This window comes from Mangifera indica, chromosome 17, assembly GCF_011075055.1.
Source record: "Mangifera indica cultivar Alphonso chromosome 17, CATAS_Mindica_2.1, whole genome shotgun sequence".
Classification (NCBI taxonomy): domain Eukaryota; kingdom Viridiplantae; phylum Streptophyta; class Magnoliopsida; order Sapindales; family Anacardiaceae; genus Mangifera; species Mangifera indica.
Genome location: NC_058153.1, coordinates 4,599,633 through 4,620,766, shown reverse-complemented (window position 1 = coordinate 4,620,766; position 21,134 = coordinate 4,599,633). Strand labels below are relative to the sequence as shown.

At 34.0% G+C, this 21,134-nt stretch overlaps 2 protein-coding genes across 4 annotated transcripts; one reads left to right on the top strand and one right to left on the bottom strand.

The window, feature by feature from the left end:
- The first annotated feature begins 2,176 nt into the window (after nucleotides 1–2,176).
- Nucleotides 2,177–12,899, top strand: LOC123200533 (AT-rich interactive domain-containing protein 4-like). Its single transcript, XM_044615733.1, has 15 exons — nucleotides 2,177–2,977; nucleotides 3,080–3,271; nucleotides 3,523–3,576; nucleotides 3,767–3,855; nucleotides 4,245–4,518; nucleotides 4,623–4,679; nucleotides 5,531–5,562; nucleotides 5,741–5,876; nucleotides 5,969–6,142; nucleotides 9,333–9,881; nucleotides 10,518–10,655; nucleotides 10,729–10,827; nucleotides 12,086–12,186; nucleotides 12,280–12,370; nucleotides 12,457–12,899. The coding sequence occupies exons 1-15, from the start codon at nucleotides 2,825–2,827 to the stop codon at nucleotides 12,550–12,552; spliced, it is 2,235 nt and encodes a 744-aa protein (XP_044471668.1). The 5' UTR covers nucleotides 2,177–2,824; the 3' UTR covers nucleotides 12,553–12,899.
- A 907-nt stretch (nucleotides 12,900–13,806) lies between these two features.
- Nucleotides 13,807–18,501, bottom strand: LOC123199901. Of its 3 annotated transcripts, XM_044614941.1 has the most exons (9): nucleotides 18,151–18,301; nucleotides 17,062–17,676; nucleotides 16,805–16,992; nucleotides 16,460–16,537; nucleotides 16,221–16,322; nucleotides 15,996–16,061; nucleotides 15,116–15,181; nucleotides 14,850–14,918; nucleotides 13,807–14,328 (listed from the first exon to the last, which is right to left on the bottom strand). In XM_044614941.1, exons 2-9 carry the CDS (start codon nucleotides 17,537–17,539, stop codon nucleotides 13,933–13,935), a joined length of 1,443 nt encoding a protein of 480 aa, XP_044470876.1. In that variant the 5' UTR covers nucleotides 17,540–17,676; nucleotides 18,151–18,301; the 3' UTR covers nucleotides 13,807–13,932. The 3 variants fall into 3 exon arrangements, with proteins under 3 accessions (XP_044470876.1, XP_044470875.1, XP_044470874.1); XM_044614940.1 differs by lacking the exon at nucleotides 18,151–18,301 and adding an exon at nucleotides 18,371–18,501 and having other exon boundaries at nucleotides 16,805–17,676; XM_044614939.1 differs by having other exon boundaries at nucleotides 16,805–17,676.
- Nucleotides 18,502–21,134: the final 2,633 nt, after the last annotated feature.

Below are 21,134 nucleotides of genomic sequence, written 5' to 3'. Positions count from 1 at the left end.
GCATCTCATCTAAAAATGTGGACGATGAAGTGTCGTTCAAATTGGGTGACAAAACGTCGTCCAAAATGGATGATGCTTGTATTCCAGATCTGGATGATGCGTCGTCTAGAGGTTATCTTATGGAAGACAATGTCTTTGTTTGTCGTAAGGTCGTCGTTCATCGGAGGAAATGATCGGATTTTAGGTTTGGTAGTTTAAGGAAAAATAAAAATTTCAAAACTTAATTTTGGGAGAAAATTATTAGTTTTTTAAACTAAGAGAGAAAAATGAGATATAATTTTAATTATTTTAATATTACTAATAAAATGATGATTTTATCCTTTAACCTTAACAAAAAATTTGTAAGTGTATCTTAAAAGACCAAAACTTAGGTGAGTATTTGAATTTTTTATTTATTGCAAGTATGTATTTGTTATTTCACCAAAACTTTGAGTGGGAAATAGTCCTTTAGCCCATAAATTAAAATTAAATAAGTCATGGTTAGCTAAATTTAGCAATATATTTCATTACATTTCTTGTCAATCTATTAATTTTGTTCAAATTTTGTTCTTTATATTTATTACACAAATGCTTACTCGTTGATGCTATAATTTCAATCAGTGAAAGTGTGCCAAAATATTTCCAAGGCTTGTCCGGGGGTTGTTTTCCTATTTGCTATTAGGATTGGATTTAAATCGAATCGAGATTAAGTTTATCTAAAGTCAAGCTCAACTCTTTTAAGAAGAGTCAAACTCAAGTTCAAGCTTGAACTAAAATTTAAGCTCAGCTTATATTGTAGTTAAACAATAATTATTAATATGATATTGTTTTAATACATATAAATTAAAAAACATATCATTTTATTCAATTCATATTAAATTTTTTTTGGCTCATGAGCTTGGCAAGTTGAATAAACCTAAAGTTCAAACAAAAAAATATTTTACCCTCGAACTCAAGTTCATTTAGGGTTTGTTCAAACCAAACTTGGTCTCAAACAAGCGCACTTTAAATATAACTCTACTTGCTACCATTGTACATGTTAGAAAAAGCAGTCCTTGTGCAAAATATCGTTGGTTTTTCTTTTAATCCCGTTTAGGCTCCCACCCTTTTTTTTCGTGTTTGAATATTCGACCATATTTGGCACGTGACAATGCACTGGATTTGCTGGAAAGAAAATGTCAATTCTGTAAATCAAATGCAGTAACTTGCATACCCGGATTTCTGTTTTATTAATTAATTTTCACAACACGATTTGTCTGAGTATTGCATTTATGAATTCTGTAACCTTTGGCGTATGTTCTGTAAATTTAGTTTCCGTATTTTGGTGTTTTGCAACTTTGCACAGAGAGAGGTGAAATGGGGTAGTTTTGGGACATTATATATAAATGTATCCCTAACTGTCCAACTACCTTTCAATTTCTATTTTCCAACTATGTGAGACTGACCAGTCATAGATGGACCAAATATAATAAGGTTAAACAAATTTTACATAATATAGAATTGCATTGGATTTTTTTTTTGTTTCGGGTAAATAAGATCGATTGCATTGCATAGCATAGAATTGCATTGGATTATATAATCGCAAACAAAAATGGACTTTTGACTTAAGCGAGTTGAGTTAATCATTTTTATCTCGCGTGTGAGTTTGAGCTTAACAACGTTAATTTAATTGCAGGGTCCCTTGACACTGAGACAGCTCCTGTTATGGTAAATTTAGCGGAAAATCAAGACAAGGAAGATAAGTCACAAGTCAGAATGAATCCTGGCAAATGGGAACCAATTAAAAAAGGCCAACCAAGAACATTACTTAAGTCTTCTTCCAAATTGCTTTTACTAGTGTTAGCAAGATTTGGCGCTGATCATCATGATCGTGATCAACATTTGGACATTAACAATAGAGCCCAACTCTGAATCAATGGGTAGTGCCGTGTTCAGATCCAAAACAAAACCAAAAGTGAAATTAAATTGTCAACTTCTTTTTATATCTTTCCCAGAAACCCGAAGAACAAAAAAAGTCACCTAAGCAATTTCCTTTTTTTTAAATTTTCTTATTTTTATGTAGTTTCTTACAGTAGCTTGTTGATATTGTTGTTGGATTCTTACTTCTTAATATAACCCTGAGTGTAATGTCATAGATTGATAACCTTTTTTTTTTTTTTTTTTTTACTTTTAACTAATAAATACTTAATCGTGGTTTTATTTGTCAAAGGGGGTTGTTTTGTTTTTGTTTTTCGAAATCAAAGTGTTTCTGTTTTTGTATTGACGTGATTGGGTGTCGGTTTAAGAAACTGTAGTGAAAACTATTGATTTAATACGTAAAGCTTGTTTTTGTTTTAATTATTTATTTATGACTTTGATTTTGTGGTTTGATTTTTATTTTATATTTATTCTTTTATAGTTGTAAGAGTGTAAGGAGATTTTTATTTGGACGAATAGGTTTAGAAAAAGAAATGTCCTTTCGGGTTTTCTTGTGATTTCTTTATTAGCATAAACCTAATGCACTCTTAGGGTTTCTTTAATTTTACTCCTCGCTCTTTCTCGATTTTGGCCGTTTTGAGGGATTTTATTCTCTTTTCTGGTGATTTCCCCATATGGGTGGCTTGATTTCTTTCTTCTCTCATCTGGTTGCTCTCTATTTTGTGAGCCTTGACTGTTTGCTTTTTAGGGGGTGACAAAATCGCTTGGAATTCGAGTTTTTTTTTTTTCTGGATTTGAGCAACTGGGGTCCTGGATTTGTGGCAAATCTTAGGGTTTCAATTTAATTTGGCAGTTTGGTGTTTGTTTCTGTGGGTTTGTTGTTGAAGATCTTTTTTTTAATCTCACTTGAGGGTGTGGTTATGTATGCATGATGTTTCATGCACAAGGTTCTTCAAGGAATCCTTGTAGTTTGCTTGCAGTTCTAAGCAAGAAATTTGCTGATAAAAAGCAAAAAAGGGCAGCTTCTGATGAAAAGCCCCAGTACCCGTTTCCAGAACTCTCATCATCTGGTCGACTTGAGGTGTAAATTATTCAATAATAATTGAATGCTAAGTTTCTTCTTATTATTATTTTTGGTTTACCAGGGTTTAACCTTATTGTCCTTCTATGTCTTTGAGTGCAGGTTCAAGTTTTGACTAATCCTAGTACTGATGAATTCCGGCGACTTCTTGAATCATCAGAGCCTAATATTTTGTATTTGCAAGGAGAGCAAATTGATGATAGTGAAGATATTGGCTCTCTGGTCTGGGGAGATTTTGACTTGTCCACCCCAGAAGCCTTATGTGGGCTTTTTGGCTCCACATTGCCTACTACTGTGAGTTATTCATCATTTACTGATTTTCAGTTGTGTTGATGAGTGGGTGTTTTTCATTTGTGGCATGAAACTATGAACTGCATGGTTTCTACAGTGATTCTTTGTTACAAAAGTTATTAGTGCTACCTTTCTTTTTTAAATTTATATCCATCTTTTGATCTAGTAATTGCTTCTTTGCAGTGTTTGCATCTACTTTTGATGGCCTGAACCATTTATATGCCTTCCTAAACTACTCTCAAATGTTCATGCAGGTTTATTTAGAGGTTCCAAATGGTGAAAAACTGGCAGAGGCACTTCATTCTAAGGTTACAGAGATTGTGGGCAATTTTATTTATTTATTTATTTTTCTAAATTTTTGTTGCACATATACATGGCATTGAAATTATAGTTAATCTTGGAATTCAAGTTTTACTTGGAAGAAGGGTATCTGCAGTATATATGTTTTTAAGCTCTTTTATGCTAAAGTTGTTCACTCTGGTGTTTTCACATTTGCAGGGAGTTCCTTATGTTATATATTGGAAACATTCATTTTCATGCGTTACAGCTTGTCATTTTCGTCAGGCACTTTTGTCGGTGGTGCAAAGGTTTGATCTTTTACTCTACCTTATTTTTTGTTTAGTTATCTTTTCTAATTGTATCAAACAATTTTAACTAGTCATTTACTTTTTCATTAAATCTAACATGGATGGATTCTATGCTCCTCTAGGTTAGTGCTGTTAGTTTTACTTTTTGATGACTTTAAAGTAATGAGTATACTTGTAATGATATAATAAAGTAGTCAGATTTTTAGCTTTTTATTTGATGAAATTATTGATCTATAGATTGGAGGCAACTTGTGTTGCCCTTTCCCTATGGACATCCTTTGAGATTTATTTGTTTAGATGCTGGATATTTTTTTGTGGTAAAGCTATACAGCATGTCTCTTTATAATTGGTGGTTAAGACAATTATCTGGACTATATTGTTCCTTGCAGTTCATGCAGTCATACATGGGATGCATTCCAACTGGCCCATGCATCATTCCGGATGTATTGTGTACGAAACAACAATGATTTGCCTTCTAATAGCCAGAAAGCTAGTAGTAAGCTGGGACCATATTTGCTTGGGGACCCTCCCAAGATCGATGTTGCTCTGCCTGAGGTAGATATGCAGCGGGAAGAAGATTCTCCTGAGAATCTTCCTTCTATAAAGATATATGATGATGATGTGACCTTGAGATTTCTTGTTTGTGGATTTTCATGTATATTGGTACGTTTTATTTATTTAATCTTCAGATTTAGTTGCTGTTTGATAGGTGAATCGCTAGTGCTATTTTCCTAGTATGCTCTTTTGACAAACTATACTCTTCACAGGATGCATGCTTTTTGGAATCTCTGGAGGACGGACTAAATGCTCTCTTAAACATTGAAGTAAGTTTGATGCAAGAGTTCTACTTAATTTATTTGTTACACCACAATTTCATGTCGTGGAGTTGATTTGTTTGAGCCTTCCACAGTATATAAATTCTGTTGTTAAACAAAGATTTTCTTTGGCTGGTCTCTTTGCAAACAATGCCTGTTCTCTTAAATGATAACAACTTCCCTTTCCTCTGTATAACTCTGAAGATAGGGCTGAATGCTGATAGGTCTGGGTCAAAATCGGATTTTGGTAAGTTTATTTATCAAATTCAAGCTGAAGTTATTACCCAAAGTAAAATTGATAAAAAGCATACAGCCATTCACAGTGTTAGAGATGATATTTGACATCAAATTTTTTCCCATGTACCTACGCTTTCCTTTAATCCTAAGGCATGTCTGCCAATCATTGACCAGCCTTTCATTTTTAACCAAGCTAATTAAGTTGGTAATCTCCACTTAATATTAAGTTAATGTAGTTGTAGTATCATTGGTAGTTAATATGCCAAATCCAAGAGGACAGGGAAATCAAGATAAACTAAAATGCTTGCACCAACAGCTATAAATTAGATATCTAATCACTAGTGTCATGCAATAAAATTATCAAAATGACATTGGCAATTTGTAAATGATCTACAAATTTCTCTATGTTTCTAATACAAAGCGTATTGGTTAAACAAATCCTTCAATTTCCCTAATTTATTGAATTCTATCATTCTTATTTTTGTTTCAGGATTCACATTGCCAACCTACTCATTTTGTTATTGAATTCTACAGTTGTTCATTATGTCTGTATATGTTTTTTTTTTTTTTTTAAATTCCTTTTTCTTTTTCCTTTTATTGAACCCCTGTTGATGTGTCTGTAGGTACGAGGAAGTAAACTCCATAATCGGACAAGGTACATAATGTTCATGTGCCAAAGACATGTTATTTTTCACCTATATTTTGTACAACTACTTATATTTGAGTTAGGGAGTTCTAAAAATGTAGTAATTTGTAGATTGTATCTTCTCTAGTGTAATGGGTATCTTTTTTGTTTCAATCGTCTGCTATTCATTTAAATTCATTGTTTGTAGTGCTCCGCCGCCACCACTTCAGGCTGGAACATTTTCTCGTGGTGTAGTTACCATGAGATGTGATTTATCAACCTGTAGTTCTGCCCACATATCACTTCTAGTATCTGGGAGTGCACAGACTTGTTTTAATGATCAGGCAAGGATTATTTATCTTTGCAAGATTTGATTGTTGTTTGTGTTAGATCTCTAAATTCATATATGCGACACTTTTGGGTTTTTGTTTCTCAGCTTTTGGAAAACCATATAAAGAATGAAATTATTGAGAATAGTCAGTTAGCTCATGCATTGCCAAGCTCCAAGGAAAGCAAAGTGCCTTCATCTGAGCCTCGAAAATCTGCTTCAATAGCCTGTGGAGCAAGTGTTTTTGAAGTTTGCATGAAGGTTCCCACATGGGCTTCACAGGTTGGATTTCTCTTTCTTTCTGACTTCCAATCTGTTTGTTTCTTATATTAATTTGAGCTTTGTTAATGACTCTAGTTCCTGTTTCTAGAGTTCCTTGTGGCTTGCTGGTGATAAAATGTTAGGCCCTGGGTAAGTTAGAGTTCAAAAAAGAATAATTAAGAGATTTAGAATATAATCATTTTATTAGAATTATTATTAGGAATATATTATCAATTAAGAATATTAGTTTATTAGGAGTATATTGGGAGTCCAATTAGGTTAGGTTTTTAATCATATAAATAATATAGTAGGGTTTTGGGGAAGGAGAGCTTTTGAGAATCTAATTTCAAAGTAACATTGTATTTTGGGAGGTAGTGTCATCGGATACACTTGGCTGAGCTTCAAAATTTTATCCTTTTAATCGTAGTCTTTATCTTTTTCTTTCATTTATAATTTATTACATTTCGTGCTAAAATTCATAATTTTAATCTTACAATATGAGGTTTGCAACAATTAGTGTCAAAGCCTCATTTCAAGCATATGGTTAACACAAGGATGGAGAATAGGGTGGAATCCTTGGAAAAGAAATTAAGGAGTTAAAGACCCCTTTTCAACCTTCCAACCAAACCAAGCCTTGCAATTTTATCCACCCAATCCTAACCACACATGTAATCCACACTCCACACCAACCACCTCTTGACCCAATAATTTTACTCCCACAAATCTTCACTTCATAATTTACCTATCCCGCAACCACCACCCAAGGCGGTCAATCACCTCAATTCAATCCCACAAAACAACACAACATACCACACCTTGCAACCATTCTTGGGTTTATGTCTCTTTTTAGAATTTACAAAGACAACCAGTGACTGACATACAATTACAAAAAAGTTGAGCTCCGAAACTTTGATGGTTAGGATTTGGTAGAGCAGTTATACCAAGCTGAGCGATATTTCAAGGTGTATCACACCTCACCAGTGCAGAAATTACAACTTGGATTCATCGTCATAGAAGGGACAATTGTGCATTGGGTATGATGGGTAAGGCCTTGATCACCAACAATAGACCAGGAGAGTTTTTGGGCGAAACTAATGTGAGGATATGGAGGGAACCAAGCTAGAATATGAGAAGTTGGCGGCTCTTTGGCAGACGACGTTGGAGGAATGTGTCCAACAATTTGAGATGATTGTTAGGATGGTGTCAATCTTGTCAGAACAAGTGTATCTCTTTGTCATTGGACTACAAAAGGAGGTGAAGCGTGGGCTGCAAGTGTTGAACTAGCGCAGCTTGATCATGCCATGACAATGGCCAGAAACATTGAAGACGAAATAGGAGGGGTGGATCAGGTTGTAAATCAGCTGCTTCAACTCGCAATCCATAACCTGAATGACTTACATACCGAACCCAATATTACCCAAACTTTCCTAACTATACAACCCAAGTTCACCAAAAATTATAACCAACCTAACATTTTCCAAAATTTCCCAATTACCCGATCTGACTACCACCTATAAATTCAAAAATTTTCTGCCCAACGAAACAAAAACTCCAATTACTCTACTGCCACCCAAACAAACTCTTCGCCTGCCACTGTCACTAGATGACTGTGGCAATTTTTGGCTAACACAAACTGAAATGTGAGCTTGAAATAAGTGTTTCTGGTGTGAAGAGCAATACACGCCCAACCATTTTTATTCAAATGCACTCCTCCAAGTCTTAATTGCAACTAGAAATGATGAAATAGAGCTGATGGCAGTTGAGGAAGGTGGAATTGAAACAACTCTAGTAGCATGCATTCCATGGAGCTATGCCCAAGGCCTTTTTCAAGGTGAATTTATATATTTCAGCCTTGGGGACAATGTTTTTGCTGAGGGGGTGAAATTGTTTGGCCCCAAGTAAGAGTCCAATTAGGTAATTTAGAGATTTAGAATATTACTATATAATTAGATAATATTAGGGATATATTATCAGTTAGGAATATTAATTTATTAGGAATTAGAATATTGGGAGTCCAATGAGGTTAGATTTTTAATTATATATATAGTCTAAGGGTTTTGGAAAGGGAGAGAGCTTTTGAGAATCGAATTTCAATGTAGCGTTGTATTATGGGAAGTGGAGCACCACTGGAGTCTCTTGGCGGAGCATTAGAAATTTTAATTATAATCTTATCTTTTCCTTCAATAAAAATTCATTACATTCAAATTCAATATTAAAATTTGGAATTTCAATTATACAATTCGGTGTTTGCAACAATGTTTTGTATATCTTGCACTACGAATATTATTATCTTGTTAATTTTTAATCCAAAACTTGTGTGCTTGGTATCCCCAACAATGTTTTCAGATTCAAACCGGACTTCAATTCAGTGGAGGGTTTGGTCTGGTCCAATCGAAGCAATTTTGTATAAATCATTAAATATATAATAGGAATTATTTTAACAACAAAACAAACTTAGTTTGATGGTATATATACTCAAAATTAATAGATGAGGTCTTGGGTTCAAATCCCAATAATGAATTTAAAAAAATTTGATTTTTTATGTTGTCGGGGTCAAACCCATCTTTTTATTCAGTCTAACCATTCAAACCGGCCGGTTCAATTTGATCCAATCCGCTCTAATTCCAACAAGGGTTTTCAAGTGAATAAGAACCATTTTTGTTGGCAGGTGATTGTTCAACTAGTCAGACTGGTTATTAAAACCGTGATCCCTAGAGTAAGAAATTTTATTTGAATAATGATGTGCTCCACAAAGTAATGGATTAAGGGTTTACTTAAGATTGATTGATTCAATAGGAGGGTTCGGTTGAGCTTGATTTAAAAATTTTTTAAGCTTCGCCTGGTACTTTATTTTTGTTTGATATTAGTGGAGGGAATTCTAAACTTTGAAGTGCTTATAAGATAAGAAATGATTTTAATAAATTGTAGCAGTAAGCTGTTGACTAGAGGGATTATTAAACAGTTTCTGTTAAGTTTTGCTGCACTATGCATGAGAGACTCTTTATCATCAAATTTAATATTTCAATAAAACTATGTGCACAACTTTAGATAATTGAATGTTGTTTTATCTTTAATTTTCAATTACCCAATCACATAATGACAAGTCGTTGTTTGTGCACAAAAGTTGTATAGATAGCATTACTCTTAATATTTTTCTATGAGGACAATATACTCAATGCTTACAGCTTTTTATTGTGGTGTGCATTCACAGGTTTTAAGGCAACTGGCACCAGATTTATCTTATTGCAGCTTAGTTATGCTGGGAATTGCTAGCATTCAAGGGTTATCTGTTGCTTCATTTGAAAAAGATGATGCTGAACGCCTGCTTTTCTTTTGTACAAATCAGGGAAAAGAACTGCGTACTGAAAATGCTAGTCTCACTAGGCCACCTAGTTGGTTAGTATCTCCTGCACCTAGTCGTAAAAGATCTGAATTTTGCAGAGAAACTAAAGGTCTTGAAGCTGAAAATGGAGGTAATGTTAGACCAAAAGTGAATGCAGCGGCAATGAGGCCAATCCCTCATACTCCTCATCATAAGATGCTTCCTTTTTCGGGATTTTCTGTGGCTGAAAAATATGATGGTGAACAAGCAAAGCCTACCTTGCCAGTGGCCCCAATGAAGCATGTTGCTGTGGGTTCTACTCCAGTGACACATAGGAAATCATCGAGTTCTTATCAAGCTCAACAGATTATTTCATTAAATCCACTACCCCTTAAGAAACATGGCTGTGGTAGAGCCCCAATACTAGTTTGCTCAGAGGTTAGTATTTGTGACTTTTTAGATGTGGTTTGGGATTTGCTCAATTTGTTAGTATCAAGAGTGTGCTTAAATTTCCCAATAGATCTCTCCTTTTCTCTCTCTCTCTCTTTTTTTTTTTTTTTTTTTGGGGAGTGGGGTATTGTTAAGAGGAAGAATATTGAGCAACAATTTAGCAAGCGAGAGGGCCTTTAAGACTCTCATTTGTTTCATAAAACTTGGCTTTTATTTATTTATTTATTTTGCCTGATAGTACCTTAAAAAATTGTTTTATGTTTTCCTAATAATCCGGTTGCCTGGAATTGGCTACTTCCATTATGTGTCTTTATATTGTTCCTTGGTATCAGTCTTTATTAAGTGGCAAGGAATATCTTCTTGACTATCATCTGACTAAAGTGGGCCATATCATTGGAGGCTGGATTAGCTTTAAGTTATCATTGGAGGGGTTTCACTGCTCTGGCCGGACAGTTAACCCTTTTTCCTTGCATTATCCCTTACCAGAAAGAAGAAAAAAAAAAAGGCTTTTAATGTTAATTTGATGTGCCAGGACTCTAACTCAACTACCTCTTTATAACAAGGAATAGAACTCTTCATTTCTTGGTTGATTAAAATTTGCTTACTGTCCTTGTATTCTGGCAGGAGGAATTTTTGAGGGATGTAATGCAATTTTTAATTCTTCGTGGGCATACTCGTCTTGTTCCTCAAGGTGGGCTAGCAGAGTTTCCTGACGCCATTCTCAATGCTAAACGACTTGACCTTTTCAACTTGTATAGAGAGGTATGCTCTTATGATGTGCTTAATATTATTTACTAGTTAGTGGAAATCAGTATTGAGATATTGGGTCCTTCAGGTGGTTTCAAGGGGAGGCTTTCATGTTGGAAATGGCATCAACTGGAAAGGACAAGTTTTCTCAAAGATGCGCAATCATACATTGACTAATAGAATGACTGTATGGTCTCTCATGTCTAATCATATTATTTTCTTGTTATTGGTTTTATGTTGCTCTATTTGAAAATGCATTATCAAGGGAAAAAAGAAAGCATATTTATCTGAGTAAAGAAAAGATCTGAGATTTAATCAAGTTCAGAAGTCCGAACCTGAACTATATAGTCCATGAATTCTTCTCACATGTTTGCGATATGCAATTGTGATGTGAAACTCTTTTGTTGGAAACTATTAAAAGTGTCTCGGTTTGTTCTGATACTTGGCTTACATTTGATTATTTTTTCACTTTAACTTGTCTCATGGTTCAATGCCTGTGATCTCCCACAGTCAATATTTATCACCTTACCAATGTAGTCATAGATTGTGCATTCACTTTACTGTTGGTGGACATGGTTATCACTACTTTGGGAGAAAATTATTTGCAGAGTTTTCCTTGTAATCTGATAGGTGCCTGGATTCTTCTTCCAGCAATGAATCACCAATTCCCTCCTGTGACTTCTCCAATCCCACTTTCCTGCACTTAACCAATCCCCAACCACACACAAGCACTCAACAAAACAATAACAAATTGTGGAATAAACTCATCATCTTGTATTGATTCAAATCAGAATACAAACTGTCCCAATTACAAGTAAACAGTGAATTGAAATAGAGCAGATTGCATGGGATTCGAGAGCCAAGTGCTCTCCCTCTACCACTGTACTTCTCAATTTTCTGCTTGATTCCCTTTGATTCAGTTCCAGTCTTTTTTCTTCCCATAACCGTTACACCTCTCACAGCTTGCCACATTTCATCTCACTTATTAGTGGTCCTGCCTTGCTTCTCTCTAGCCTGCCATCTGTGATATCCATTTTTCTGTCACTTGTATTCTCTCCTCTCTTGCCTTGAGTTTGTTGTTTCATCCTATGGGAAATGAAAACATGAGTCCTAACATAATCATGTCACTATTATGAGGTTTTACTATAGAATAATGTTAACAATATCCGAAGTTTTATCCCTGTTTTTTCATCAAAGTTACATGCTATCCAATGTTGTATTATCATCTCATTTACTGTACCAACTCATCATTTATATATCAATGCTAGATAGGAAGAACATCACTTAGTATGGAACATGTTAGATCAGATTTGGACTTTGTAGTGTTTTCGTTCATTTTATGTTTGGTATCTGTGTGAAAATGTTACTAGCATGCTCTGTTCAAACTTCTCAATCTCATTTTGACTTTGCTGTAATTTACTGGTTCCTTCTACGGGGTTATCCAGGGTGTTGGCAATACTCTAAAACGACATTATGAAACTTACCTTTTAGAATATGAATTGGCTCATGATGATGTAGATGGAGAATGCTGCTTACTGTGTCACAGGTCTCGCTCTCTCTCTTTTTCTCTCTAAGTATCCATCATATTACCCAATTGCATGCATGATGTATTGATAATTGGATATTTTGGGTCAAGCAGTAGTGCACCAGGTGATTGGGTTAATTGTGGAATATGCGGTGAGTGGGCGCATTTTGGGTGTGATAGGCGGCAGGGGCTTGGTGCCTTTAAGGTTTGCAATTGAATTTCGATATATAATACAAAATGAGTTCCTTTTAATGTGGCAAGATTGATTCAAATTTATGTTGTAAATGGCAGGACTATGCAAAGACAGATGGGTTGGAGTACGTCTGTCCACAATGCAGTGTCACCAATTTCAAGAAGAAATCCCAGAAGACATCAAATGGCTTTTGACAAAGTCCTAACTTAAAATGTAGGTTCCTCTCAGAAAATCTCTCTCCCCCTTTCTATTTTCTTTCCCAGTAGTATAAATACGTGAGAAGCCATGGGATTAGGAATGTAATTATTGTTGTATCTCCGGCCTTGTTTTAATATATAGATAGATTATGCCATTAAAGTCACTCCCCCTCCCCAAAGTTTTCCTTTATTGTTATCAAGAATCAACAAGAAGAGGAGTTTGTAGATTACATTTTAGTAATTAGTCCAATTCAATGAGGTAGTTATTATGTTGAAGTGTCTCTGGTAAATTGATTTCTCTGAAATACTAATTTAGATGAGAATCTACTGTTGTCTGCTCTCAATGTGGGTTTCAATTACCTTGATTCAAGTTGTATTCCAAATTTGGTGTTGCCCAAATTTTATCTTTTGTTACCATTAGAGCTGGTAATTTTCAATATGTTCCGGTAATCCGGTAGACATGACACAGACATGAAAAAAATTGGGTTATGGTTTAGTTTTGTCAACACGAAGTTTATTTTGGGTTAGTTTGACACAATTTAAAATTAAATCAGGTGATATTAAGATTTACATGAAAGTATTTTAATATGATATGAATCAATTTGAATATTTTGGATAATATTACTTTAATAGAATTTATTAAAAATAAGTTATAAAAATATGAAAATGCAATATCAATTGCATTTAAAATCTTTACTGACTGTATATAATTGTATATTTTAATACAATTGTAATTATTTATATTATTTTTTATTTTTATTTAAATATTTTATTTTATTATTAAGAATGTGAATTAGTTGGTTAGAATATAGATGTGTTTTAAGAGTCTTAGTATGTAATTTTTATATCATTTGTAAATAAGATAAAATATTATATTATCTGTTTTATTAATAATAGATTAGGGGTAATTTGGAAAAGAAATTAAAATAATAAAAATACTTTCGAAAGTAAAAATAATAAATAATTTTATGTCAATTTAAATTGGATTTAGTCAATTCAAAATTTTAAAGATTGGATTAGAGATATAAAATTTGACATGATTTTAATTCTAATAGGGTTAGACTTTGAAAATCTATGATATAATATCCAAATTAATATGATATAGATATAAATATGGACAAATGACACAAATTGTTTAGACTAGTTGCCGTTGCCCACGGAAAGAAAGCAATCCAGGGCCAAAGCTGAATTGGCAGTCACATCTAGGCTCTGTAAATTGAATTAAAACAAGAATGAAAACATTGTGAGTTGATAAAATGTAAAATGCATATTTTTATTTTTTATTCTTATGCATGTACAACGTTAAAACAGTATCTAAACTGATTTTTAAACAGAAAAATAATTACGAAAAACTGATTTTTAACAGGTAGAGGTTGTTCAGGTTTTGGGTTTAAGCTGTGTGGCAGTGCAGAAAGTGTTCCTCACTGGTTTAATAGCTCCATTGCATCCATTTATCATGGCTGCTTCGCTGACGTTTCTGATTCTAATATTGCTATCGCTTGCCAAGCTGCTGTTACTGTTGCTGCTGCTGCTGCTGCTACTATAATTTTGAAATTTCTTCCACTCTTCAGAAACAGATGCAGATGATGAAGATGATGGTGCCTTACCGCTGGATATGGCAGTGGCCAATGCAATAGGCATGAGGCAGAGGCCTTTCGTCTGCAGATAATGCATTGCCATTGTCACATTTGTTGCCATTAACTTCACTACCTCTTCTTCCAAGGCAACTTGATCAGGATCAACTCCTTCACCAGCTGACAACCCAGTGGAGCCCTGACACAAATATTTGGGCGTCAGTAATGAGCTATTATTTATTTTTTTGTCTTGCAAAACAAAGTTGTTCCTTGACAACTGAGTGCATAAAGCAGCCCAAAATAAAAGCAATAGTGGATGTTTATTAACTACTAACACTTGCTGGATAAGAAATTGTGTTCGCTATTTTCCTTTCAGCCAACATGTATGGTGAACGGCAGTGATGTACTTAGAAATAAAAGTAAATCAAGGTTGAATAAATATAAAATATAGGAATCAATAGAAATAATAATGAAATCTAAAGGAGGTTAATGTAAAATTTTAGAGATTACATTGATATTTTATATGGATTAAACTACAATTATTTCGGAGTCAGGAGGTCAGATGACCCCCTTGTTCCATTACTGCCAAAATAAGCCAATAGCGATTAATTCAATAATTACTACCAAGTTTGTAGAAACAGACAACACATCTAATGAAAGAAAAATATTCCAGGAGCATGATTAAATTTGCATCGCTATAAAATGAAAAGGGTTTATCACCTCAGCTTGACCATCTGTGATGAGAGGAAGAACTGCCCCTGCAGCCCCCAACCTGCTCATGCTTAGTACCTGAAATGATCAAACATTGCCATATCAAGGTGCTTTGAAGTTTACTGTATTAAACTCTGGTAGGGTCTACTATCGATTTATCCAAAAAAGGATAAAAGAAACTGATTACTTGTACTGCTGCTCTTCAAAGTTTAACAATTTTTCAAGTATAAATGTGGTATACGAGAGCCTAAGGAGACTATTAAGTTTAATCGTACCTTGACCTGGAGTTGAAGAAATTTAACATAGTTTATGATCTCATCAAGCATGGATGCCTTGTCGGTCTGCAGACACAGATGAAGCCATTGGAATGTTAGAAAACTGATAAAACTCATATACTGCATAACCAAAGCCTGAAATCATTGTGTGCAAGCACAGAGAAAAAAACTATAAGGGAAGTAGCCTCTAGGGATTCAGCCAGGTGGTTTACGAGCCCCTTTCTTTGGCTGGCCACCTGGTGCGATCTGCCTGGGTAGGTTCGGGACAAAAACCTGTTTGGATGATGATGAGGGTTGGATTTGATCCATATCAAGCCGAAACAAGAACATACTTGAGGTTGACTCAAATTTAAAAGGCTTAAATGTTACATAAATCGAGGTTTAAAATCACCTCAATTTGTGAGACTCAAAGTTGACTAAAAAACAATTTGACTATAAACTTGATTCACCTCAACCAAGGCCTGCCCAAAGGATGACTTCCCTCTGCCGAACATGGAAATACTTACTCATCGACAGGGGTTCGAAAAGTTTTCATTCTAAGCCGAGCTCGAACTCAAATGTTTGAATCGGCTCCAATTTGGCTTGTTTAAGAAAATGAATCCAACCCTTAGCTCGAGCTCAAATAATTCGATCCAAGCTAAAATAGCTCGGATTATAATCCAACCCTAGCAATGAACAACCACTATCCTTTTTGTGCATTTTTTTACTATGTTCATTACTGTTAAAGGCACTTCTTTCCTGGCAGGGAAAAGAAAGGAGAACACAGGACGCTCCAGCATACCAAATCATATATGTACAGCATTCATCAGATTAAATTTCACTGAACAAATATATAGAATTGCAGTTAAATGATCATGGTGACAACTTATAGAAGAGGTACCTTATTGGAATTAGGCACAAGCTCTTGCAAATTCTTCATCCTTTCAGCAATTTTCTCTCTCCTAAGCTGCGCTTATTCATTTTAAGGAAAAAATATATATCAAAATTCAAAGTTCCAGCAAACCAAATCGGATGATACAGCTACTTCAATTGTGCAACGTGAATCCCAAGCTTGAAAATGATGTAGGGAAAATAATTGATGATATTATAAGACTAAAAAACCAACCCTTTCAGCAATGCTATGTGGGTCAGTGGCCTGGCCTCGACGTGCCCTTGCGCGAGGCTTTCCAGTTCCGTTAATGCTACCAGTTGGAGCAGCTGATGCTGTCTGTATTCAGAAGTTGAAAGCTTTATTAGTAGAATACATGATGAGACTACCTTTACTAATTTAATTGCTGGTATGAAATTTAGGTCTGCTAAATAATTAAAATTGACCAGAAATTGAGATCTCGATATAATAAGAACCTGCTGTGGAGATGGCACCATTATCTGGGGTGCAGCAGCAAAGGGTGACAATGGATGATTTTGCAAATCTTGTTTCCCCTACAGCGTATTAACATAAAAATATCATCAATTTATGTTTCCAAAGATGGTAGCAAGTAGATGGTCATATGTCCACTGTGCTCTAGGGCTTTCTTCTCCAAGATTTAGATGGTAATATTCCCTACTGATTCAATTACTAGATGTACTGAACATAAGGAAGCCACAAGGACATGAAAGTTTAATAATATCTCGTCAAAGTCAGTTTTGCTGTTCGATGCAACATTTGAGCAAACAAAATTAAGCATACCATTTGTATTATATGAATACCTTGGGGGTTGCTGAAGCAGGCAAGTTATCGAACTGCAGGATTTTCTCCATCCCCACGTATCTGTTCTTAATAGTATCCGTACCATTGTTCATATTTGCTGCTTGCGGACCAACGCACTGTATTCTATCTTGTCCCATTACAGGATACAAGGAAGAAACCTCCTTATAAGATGATGGAATCCAAAATCCTGGAATTGGAGAAAGAGTTTGTGAATCTGCGATGGATCTCTGAACATCAGACAATTCACTGCCATTACCTCCAAGGTGTCCTAACTCAGTAAAAGAAAGATCAGATGAAGTCATATGACTGACCACTGGAAGCTTCTTTGGATAACCGAGATTTACTGAACCGAGGGCAGGAATAGCTGTATCATATCGCAGGGCCACATTTCCAAGTTGTAAGCTTCCATTCATCTTACTTGAGAGGTTGTGATTGCAGTTTTGATCATCTTTTTGTGCTTGAGCATCTTCAGAAAGTAGATTCTTGTCAACACTGTAATCTGACTCTTCACCAAGAATAACTGACGAAAAATCCTGATCAGCCAAGCTCTCCATTGTATTGTTTGCACTTGGAATACTTGCGGGTGAATTTTTCTCAACATCTTCATATAATCCAACTGAAACTGGAAGCAGTCCAATTTGTTGTTCACAATAGTCCCAAGTCAATTTTTCCCTTGCATTAACATTGGACCATAACGGAGAGGAGAGATATTGATCAAGATACTCATCCATCATCTATCACTGCACAATGAGGTCCTGTTTTGCTTTCCCCTTTGCTTGTATCACATATAAATTTCTTTAGAAACTTAATATACGTTTATCAGTACTGAGCATATGAACTGAGTCTCCTCTGCTCATACACCTGGCTGTACCTTCAGTTCATGAAAGATGGATATAATTAGCATATAAATAATCTCCAAGTAAATCATTATTATAAGTGAGCCTAAAAAATGGTAAGTATTGATCAATTAAATAAAAAAATTTGCATTGGAAAACTAAAGAATGAGGTTAATTCCAAATTTAAAGCAAAAAATTAATGATTGAATGATCTCAATCTGATAACTCATAGTTCATTAAAAAAACTTAGTCAGAAAAAAGAAAATGCAGAATATCAATCCAGCAAAAATCGTCTAAATTTCAACAATGAAGCTCCTACAATAATATACAGAAGATTCGATTTTTTTTTTCCTTGTCTTATTGCCAAATCACACATAAAAGTCCAAGAGCAAACATTACAGTAACAAAAGGAGCCTCGGATACCTTCCTAAAAGCCCAAAATTCAACAAAGCAAAAATAGAATTCAGAATAAATCAATTAAAAACCACTGTAACTCAGCTCAACTCTACCTCTATCAACCTATCGAAACAACATTCAAAATTTCATGATCAAAACACTGAACACAAACACTTTATAAGCTAGTGCACGAAAACCTGACGTATATTAACATCATTTATAACACAAAAACAAACTATATATCAAAATGATCACCACAATCATCATTGCAAGCACAAACAAAAAAAAAATGATCAAGAATTAAAACGAACAACATTGAAAAAGATAACTTACAGAGAAGCAAGGGAGAGTGATTAAGAAGCAGAAGTAGTAAGCAGCTTTTTCTCTTCTGAGCGTCCAACAAAAGGAGTTGAACTTTTAGCTTTTCATGAGTAACCGCTCATTTATAGCAAAAGCTGATTTTGTATGTATATATTATTTTATTATATTATATAGAATATTTCTTTGGTAATTTAATTTAAGTTTAAAAGTTTTGGTGACGTGGCAGGCAATGATTGGATAGGCTAAACGTTACAATCTGGTAGAAGAAATGGCTGATTGGGTGGGGGGGTAATTTAGTCATTTAGAGATGAGAAGTTTTCACCTCCGCGGATAAAGCGGAGAAGTTTCAGTTCCGCCAGCTCAGAACGGCCAAAATAATCTGCCCATGTTTGTCACTTTGTGCTTTGCTTCTATAAGAAAAGGGGAGAGTTTGTTACGGGGCAATTACGTAATTTTAATCGAGAGTTTGTCACTTTCTGAACTCTATTTCAAACGAAACCAAACAAAGAAGAAAGAAGATATGTTTGAACTAAACCGAATTCAATCATCGAACAAAGTCGAATTAGCAGTGAGAGAGCGTTGAAGGAACAAAACCTCTCACGGTAATAAATTTTTAAAATTAAAATTACAAAAAAATAATTAAATTTTAAAATATTATTAATAAAATAATAATTATACATTTCATATTAATAAATTTTACTATTTTTAATAATTAATAAATCATCATTTAAATTTTCGAAACTTTAACCATTTTAGTTAATCATTGGACCAAACCTTTCACGGAAGTGAAGTCTTTTGGCTCGAAGCTCTAATAGTATACTGAATTGACAATAAAATTGCGGTCGCTGTAATGTGAGTGGACGGATGGCAGGTGGTGAATATGACAAGAGCTTAAAAGCAACCTTAAATATTTTATTTTTTTAATTTAAAAATAAATAATCGTCCTTTTAATAGATGTTGAAAGATAAAAAATAGTAAGGCATAATTAAATGAAATAGTTAATTTGCATTGATTAATTTGACCAAATGAATGAAATATCCAATCAAAGAAAGTTGAATGTTGATTTTGTCATCTAAATAAAGGCTATCCCATTTGATTTCCATGTGCTCTTAAATAGCGTCGATAAATCCGATTAATTGTATAACAAATTGGGATTGGCAAGAAAAATAGAGGAAATTTTTGGTTTGGATGGATGAGAAATAGTAGGGCTGGACTCGAGCCGAGCCAGCTCGAGCTCGAGCTCAGCTCGGCTCGGTTCGAGCCCGAAACCAGCCGGGCTCTGCTCGGTTCGTTCAAGCTCGAACCGAGCTCAAGCTGGCTCGGTAGATTTTTTTAAAAATTTTTTTATATAAAACGACGTCGTTTTGATTCATATATATATACAAAAAGATGTCGTTTTGATATGAAAAATGAGCCGAATCGAGCCATAAACGAGCCGAACTCGAGCAGAGCTGAGTTCGGCTCGAGCCGGCCATAAATAAACCAAGCCGAGCCCGAGCTGGCTGCCAGCCGAGCTCGGCTCGACTCGACTCGAATCTAACCCTAAGAAATATAGTGATGTTATGACTTTGAGGTGCGTTCGATTGGGGGTTTAAAGATTGTTTTGATAATTTATTTTTTATTATTTATATTATTTTATTTTATTTATAATAATAAAAAATTTTAATTATTTTTTATTATTAAGAATGATATTGTAGTTAATATAATAGATAATTTGATTACACTTTTATTTTAGATATTAAAATATTAATAAGATAATTTTTATTTTTTTATAACTATATCTTTATTATTAATTTTTTTGGACAAAAATAATTTTATTTTTAATTAATATAACAAATCACATAAAAATATTTTAAAATAATTATATACAATGATATTTAAGTAAAATAATATACTAGTTCTTTTATTACCTTTAACTAAATATAATAATTATTTATATCTATTTAATTTTATTAAATATAGTAATTACTTATACTCAATAATCTTCAAAGTAATCTTTCAATTTTAATAATAAAATATTCCCCAAAAACAAACATTCCTTAAGGGTCTATATGGTTATATTCAATTCGAATTTATTTGTGTTTGTTTTTTTAACTCGACTCAAATGAGCTCAAATATAAGAGAATGATATTGTTGAACTTGATTTTGAGAGGTGTTTAGTTTATCAAATTTGCGAGTATGGATGGATGAGAAATACGAGTAAAGTGATGATTTTGAGAGTCTCTTAAGATTGTATCGATTCGAGTTTGTTTATAGTTATTTTTAAACTCGATCTGAACAAGTTCGAACCTAAGAATATAATATTATCAAGTTCAATGTTAAAAGGTGTTTGGTTTATCAAATTCACAAATATAAACAATTTTAATTTAAAATAACAAAATAATATCATTTTAATTAATACATATTCAAACGATATTATTTTATTTATTTTTAATTTAATTATAACATCAATATTTAAATAATATTATTTTAATTAATATTCAACTAAATCGAGTTCTAATAATTTTAAGAAAAACTAGTCACACACGAATTTAAATTCCGCTTGAATTTAGCCCCAGGTCTCGACTAGTTTGGTCCCCGAAGCAATTCCAAAACCGACAATTCGTCCATGATTTTAGGCTTTGACAACGTTGTCAAGAGTGATTCATTTTGGAATCGTGTCTTCGATTCATATCTTTATAGAAGAGATAAAAAGATGATGATAATATTAATTAATTTTCCAAATAGAAAAATCGACTACCGGCCCATCATTTGCCCAGAATTGTCACATCAATAA